General features: G+C 51.8%; 1 protein-coding gene across 1 annotated transcript; it reads right to left on the bottom strand.

Annotated features, from left to right (window-relative positions):
• Positions 1-3,669: 3,669 nt before the first annotated feature.
• Positions 3,670-4,101, bottom strand: LOC121833762 (the record flags this gene model as incomplete). Its single annotated transcript, XM_042287332.1, has 1 exon — positions 3,670-4,101. A coding segment is annotated over exon 1 (432 nt), but the record flags the coding sequence as incomplete, so codon positions are not given.
• Positions 4,102-6,751: the final 2,650 nt, after the last annotated feature.

Consider the following 6,751-nt stretch of genomic DNA (forward strand, 5'->3'; position numbering starts at 1 on the left):
CAAACAGCAGGGCAGATATGGTGGCCACTTCTTTGGTCGTTAAATAAATGTTTCAAAGCAAAGGTAGATGGTCATGATGAAAGAAATCAAGGACGTTAGGATTCCTGTCAGAAGTACTCAACGCAATAAAATGTTGTCCAAACTTGCCAGGTTTTAATTTTAGATTGGTTGCACACTACACGACAGAGTAGCGAGCATTTGATTATTCTTAATTTTTAACTAGGACTGATTAAATTAATTTCAATACTTTTGGATGTTTTATTTTAATACACACATATCCTCTAAAAAGGGCGGAAATGTAGTGGTTAATAAAGAAAAATAGACGTAATGGTGGGGCCACAGTCGACTCCTAGCAGAACTGTTTGGTGGGGCAACAGGCAGACTGAGATTAAAGCCCCTCTATCCTGGGAAAAGTGGCGCCATTCATTGTTGTGGAAATTCTCGAGACACGTACCGTGTGCCACTTCTGGGAAGGACATGGCGTCTGAAATCTAGCTCAGTGCTGCGCTGTGTCGCCATGATCTTCCCAAGGGCTGCATGTTGCACGTGCCTCGTGCATCGACGCACTTTGCGCTACTTTTAAAACATGAAGGGGCTTTAACTGAGATGCCATTGCGTGTGCCACAGGCAAAAATTCAAGATGTTGAAAACAAGCTGTTGCATTGTAAATTGTGCGAATTACTAAAATTCTCCGTCAATATGCCCCAGCAAATGAAGATTAGAGGGTTTACAGATTAAACCAAAGGAAGATGTCTGTCACCCCAGAGGAAGAACATGTGGGGACCTTGACGTGCAACCAAAATTTCACCATCAATAGCGCTGAAATCAGTAACGACACTACCGTAAACCAATTTTGCTCCCAGGTGGGCCGCCGGAAGCGGCGTTGGTAGCCACAGCACATGGTCGTTGTTGGAACTTTCGCGCATAATGCAGAAGAGGATCATGCCCTCTTTAGGTGTCACACGCTCTCATACCATCTTTAGTGTTTGTGTGTATGGCGCGTGCTTTGGACGGTTTCACAACTGACGACCACGCGCATGCTAGGCTGTGAAGATTACACGCTGGGGCGTGGGTTTGTAAACAATGGAAAAGTGTATGAAATTTAGCATGCACAGTGCACAAACTCTATTTTCAGTACACAAATATTGCGACTACTATATCGGACAGAGGTACGCGCTACAGTTTGCAACAAATTCTTGTGCCGACATGAGCAGTCTGAGGCATTCCAACTACTTGTCATGACAGCCACTTTCAGTTCACAAAAGTTGGTTTATTATATGTTCTCCAAGTCTTTGGCATTAAAAATGAGGTTGATTCCTTTGTGACACTGCCGTGCCGGGCTGTGGCCGGCGGTGAAACTGCACAGCCCACCAGCGACGGCAAGCAACCAACTGAGCGTCCAGAGCTAGGAACCAAAAGGCACCTTTATCACACGAGGCAATGGCTTTTTACACAAGACGTGGGCACAGTGTTTGCAACCCGATTACCGAAAGTGTCCAAACTTGGCACTAGCACCGCCCGCAAAATCCCCCCTTTAGAATGTTCAAGGAGAGTATCGGACACCTTGGCTGTGAAAAAAAACAAAGTTTTACAGATTGAGTCTCTTGGGAGCGACCACTTGTCTTCCAGAATGGGTTGAGTAGTGTCGGCCCGTACCATCACCACGAACACGTGGTGGTGATGCTGGACGAGGCACATCACGATGACGCGAGTAGACAGGTCCACCTGAGGCCGAACCGTCGACGGAAGCTAGGGGTGACGCCGGCCTCGGAGAGACACAACAGCACCTGCCGCAGGCGTTGGTCATGTTCCTTTTTCGTTCTGCCGAAGACTAGGATGTCGTCGACCATGTTGACCAATCCGTCTAGGACTTCCAAGATCCACGCCACCTGTCGCTGGAAAAACTCAGGGGCCGACGTGATGCCAAATGGGAGTCGGCAAAAGCAATAACGCCCATACGGCGTAATGAACATCGTAAGCTCTTGAGAGTCCTTGGAAAGCTTGACCTGATGGAAGCTTGAGGTAACTTTGAGCTTCGAGAAGACTGCCGCATCGCCCAGAAGTCCCAGGACTTGATCGACGGTGGGGAGCACATGACGTTCTCTCGGGACAACTTGATTTAATTTTGTAAAGTCGATACAGACACGGTAACCTCCCGACGACTTTGGAACCATGAACAGTCCAGCGTCCCGAGGTGTGGGGTTGGTGACACGCCGAATGGCTCCGTCTTGCTCCAGTTTGGCCAGTTCTGTTTGCACCACCTCGCGCAGGGGTATCGGTATGCGGCATGGAACACTAAGTGAAAACGGAACCGCATCCGGGCGTAGCCGAATCTTGTACTCCTCCTTGAGCGTGCCGAGACCTCTGAAAAGTCCCTGCGGTGCCGGCACTTTCATGTCGTCCAAGAACTTTACCACACCCAGAGCCTGGATGGCTGGGAACCCGAGCAGGGGCATAGAGAGGGACTTGATCACGTACAGACGCTGATGACCGGTCTTGCCTCGCCACAGGAGGGTAGCCATGAAGTACCCAATGACTTTTAGCGACTGGTCTCCTGGTGCTGTCAGCAGGTCGTCGACCTTGTCCAGATGATGAGGTAAGTTCGGGAAGGCTTCCGAAACAGCAGACGCCTCCGCGCCGGAATCTACCTTGAATATCGCCGTGTAGTTGTCGACATTGACCTCAACGTACTTGGCCTTGGCCTTCTCAGTCTCGAGGATTGCGTGGAGCGGTAAGGAACGCCACCTTGCTCTGCTTTCGTTTCCGAGCGCAACAGACGTCCGCGAAGTGGCCCTTCTTCTTGCAATAATTGCACAGAGACTGCCGAGCAGGACAGTCTGAGCGTGTGTGGGGGGCCCGACTGCAGTAGCTGCAGGAACCTGGGTCGTTATCGCCAAGTGAAGACACTGCTGATGCGTCGTCTGACCGTTTTGTTGTCTTGCGTTGGTGCGTCGGACCATGACAAGACTTGGTGGCGTCAACGTTGACGGTGACCTGGACACTCTCGACTCCCGCGAGCAGTTTTTTTCTTTTTCGGCGTCTTCGATCTGCCTCACCTGCGTCCACGCGTCCTTGAGGCTGAGCTTGGCTTTCCAGCAGAGCTGGCCGGACAGGCGTTCGTCGCAAAGACCAACAACGAACCGGTCGCGAACCAGGCGTTCTTCGACTTTGGGGGACGGGTAGTTGCACCACTTGACAAGCTTGCAGAGCTCGGCGTAGTAACTGTCGACGCTCTCTCCCGGCTGCTGAACCCGCTCGTGGAACCTCGAGGACTCTTACACCTCGTTGACGGGGTACAGGAAGTGTTCCGAGAAGCGCTTGACCACCGTGTTGTAGTTGTTCAGGGAGGCGGCGTTCAAGCCGAACATGTCGAGAAGGACCCGAGCCTCGGGGCCCATGCAGTAGAGAAGTGTCCGCACCTGAATGTCCGGTGGTGCTTGGCGAAGTACGGAGGCATAAGCGTACTCCTCGAGTTGCGTAAACCGGGTAGGCCAAGAACCGGTGTTGTCGAAGTCGAAACCAGCAGGCTGACGTACGGAGCCGCCCACCCACGCGGGCAGTGTTTGCAACCCGATTACCAAAAGTGTCCAAACTTGGCACTAGAACCGCCCACAACAGACACTACAATTTTATGATCAACACTCAGTCTTTCCGATATTTAAAAAAAAAGTCTGTCAGGCGTGGCACCATAACGTTCACCCAGAGTGCCTCATCAAAGGGCACCCGTGTGACCCAGCAGTCTTTCGCCCAGTCAACAACAAGGTCACACCACTCCAGTCCTGTGAGCGCAAGTTGTCCTGTCACCTGGTAGTAGTGCTTGTGCTTTTTGTCGACACTCTTGTCCGCATGGATAAACTCCACAAACCCTCTGCTCATCACCTCCTCGAAGGTCGTCAGGTTCGCATCTATCGCCCGTGACACGGTCTTCACTTCGACTAGTCCGTACTCCTGTATATCTTCGTCCCAGACCAGCCCGTCTGGTGATGCCCCCAGCATGGGAAGGCCAGGGTTGATGCAAAGGCCAACACTGAAGACTTGGACCTTTTGCTTGGCCTTGTAGCGCTTCAGAGCAGCCGCCTCATTCTGAAGTCCCGCCCTCATGTGACGTGTCGTGCCATGTCCGCCCGAGAAAATCGTCCTGAGAAACTTTTCGTTCACGGGTGCTTGTCGTTTGACGATGTCTCCGAACTGTGATGCCGTGATCCTTTTCTCACGTTCCGTGTGCCACAGCATACTTCTGCTTTGGCCACGTGTCTGTTCCTCCAGGTGCTGAGCTTGTGTAAGAGTCAGGGTGCATGGATCGCTTGGTGGCATCTGGTGATTCCAGCACTCTTTTATGGGCAAGCTGATCCGTGCTGCAGAGGCCCCATCATCCGTGTTCGAGTGCTCCTGAACCTTCCTTGGCAAGGGTGTGAAGGCAGCTTCTTCCATCACGTCCGCAAACATTGGGAATATTCCCTTCTCAATGAAATCTGTATGCAGCCTCTTGACGGTTGCCTGCGCCACGTCCACATGCACTTCCGTGGTTTTTCTCGCACTCTTCGCCTTGTTGCTAGAGTCGTGCTTGACGAATTCTAGTTCGTTGAACGACACCGTACTTGCACCTCTCTTTGAAGATGGGCCCCACTGCCTTGCTCCCTCAGTGCAGGCCAGAGCATCCGGGATGTAGGACCTTCCCTCCCTTATCAGGTCTAGCATGTGCCAAAGCAGTGCTGCCACATGCTTGCACACACCGCCTTGTCCAGCCTTGCAGGAACAGGAAGCCTTGCTGACCTGCCCATCTTGGCAGAGCACAGCATGCACTGCGTATCGCTTCGTAAGGGTCATGGAAGCCTCCACGTTAGCCTTGACAATTGTCTCTGATGCACTTGTGGTGTGGAGGAAGATGTTCTGCACTTTGTGGGCCTTGAACATTTTGTAGCCAGAACTTGTGTGCTTCTGTGCTCCAGCTGCTTGGCCATGCCCTTGGATGTGGCTTTCCGAGAATGCGGAAGGAAAGTCCTTCAGCTGCTTGGTCCAAGGTCCTGCTGGAAGTGGTAGCTCTTGCGGCTCTGGTACATCCCGTGTCGCCATAGCCTTCCCTGAAAAAAAGGCAGCTCAGTCAGCGTTTTAAAAGGAGGACGGAAATTTGACCAACACAGTTTTTTAATGGGTTTGGTGTTGTTTTGACAGAATTAACCTAAACTTGCGAAGTAAGAGTTCATCTAGGGTAACAACCCCTCAAAAAAAGCCTGCTGTAAACTTTGTGCTAAAAAAAGAGCGTTTGCTATTAGGCAAACATGCCAGCTTTTGTAATCTACAACTTCTTGTGCACTTTCGAACATTACACAGTCGAAGGAGCATTCTGAAAGCAAGCCACGCACTGGCATTGGGGACAAGCATCTCCAGTGTCACTGAGCTGCTTGTTGCTGCTGCCCTGTCAGTGTCCATGATATAGTGCAGCTCTGAATACGAAGAACGCGTTTTGACCATAATCCGTTTCGTGCCAGCAGCATAAAGCTGCTGGCACGACCGTGAAGTGTTGTACAGGAGTGGCAAAGACACTCCAGCTTTCAATGCGTCAGTGTTCGTCCAAAAGAAGCAGTTCGCAGAGCCACTAAAAAGTGTCTAGCATTTCATATGCACGCGCTTGCGTGAAAACGGGATGATCAATAAAGATATGCACTCGCGGGACGCTGTGTTAGCGCGGTTCGCAGGGGCAATCTTGCCTCACCACAGTGAGCGCGCTAGCTGAACTGTAATTTCGATAAACAATGGAATCTCCCCCATACTATGCATAAAACGCAGTCAGAACCCCTTCTCCCGCCGCGACGAAGAACCGAACGCGAAGGATGTGATGCTGCGCGGACGGTTGTTGACGAGCGCTGCCGAGGCACGCCGACCGCTGGTACAGCTTCGCAAGCGTCCGAAGGGCAAAAAGATCGCAACGACAAAGCACCGTCCCGAATGTTGAGCACGCAAGCAGTACTCGATATCCCACGCTCACATTTCACAGGGCGAGCGCATCACGAAGCGAAGGCATGTCGGCCTTCGCTTCGTGATGACTACTTTATTTCTCTGCTTACAGCGGTGACATTTGTAGTGATGTTCGAAACTGCTCTCTCGCGACCGCACACGAGTTAAATGAACGGCCTAGGAGCGGGATAGAGCGTAACGGCAACAGTCAGTACTCACCCCGGGAGCGGCGAACGAAGCGGCGTGGTGTCCGTCGACGGCCGCGTCGAAAACGATGGAATATGCACAAAAACACGTAATATACAGAAGAAATACAAAGCGCTGAACGAAATAGATACACTTATGAACAAGAAAAATACACTGGAGTAGATAAAAAAGAGGATTATTAAGTATAAACAACGAAGATGAAAAGTATGTCTAGGGCGAGGTGATGCGATTCCAACGGAGAGCAGCCAGACGACGGGGGCCGACAGAACACCGATCCCAAGATTCCTCGCGCGCGCGCCGGGGCGCTTGGGAGAGACTGCAAATGGTCTATAGAGGCTCTCTAGGGCACGAGCAGACGACGTGTCGCGCGCCCCGGCGTTAGCCTCTTCAGAGCCTGTATGACAGAGTTTCCAATGTCTCGATCGTGGTCACGTGGTTTATAGGCCGTATTTGCAATACGAGCTGCGGGGAGGTGACGAATACGTTGATCGTCTGCAAACGTCTCCGCCTTTCCTCCTGATTTCCTCCTCGCGACGCGAAAACACAGCGCATTCGCACTTGAGACCGATCACCCGCAGGAGACGTCCGC

Source organism: Ixodes scapularis, unplaced genomic scaffold (assembly GCF_016920785.2).
Source record: "Ixodes scapularis isolate PalLabHiFi unplaced genomic scaffold, ASM1692078v2 PGA_scaffold9__187_contigs__length_104089568, whole genome shotgun sequence".
NCBI classification, from domain to species: domain Eukaryota; kingdom Metazoa; phylum Arthropoda; class Arachnida; order Ixodida; family Ixodidae; genus Ixodes; species Ixodes scapularis.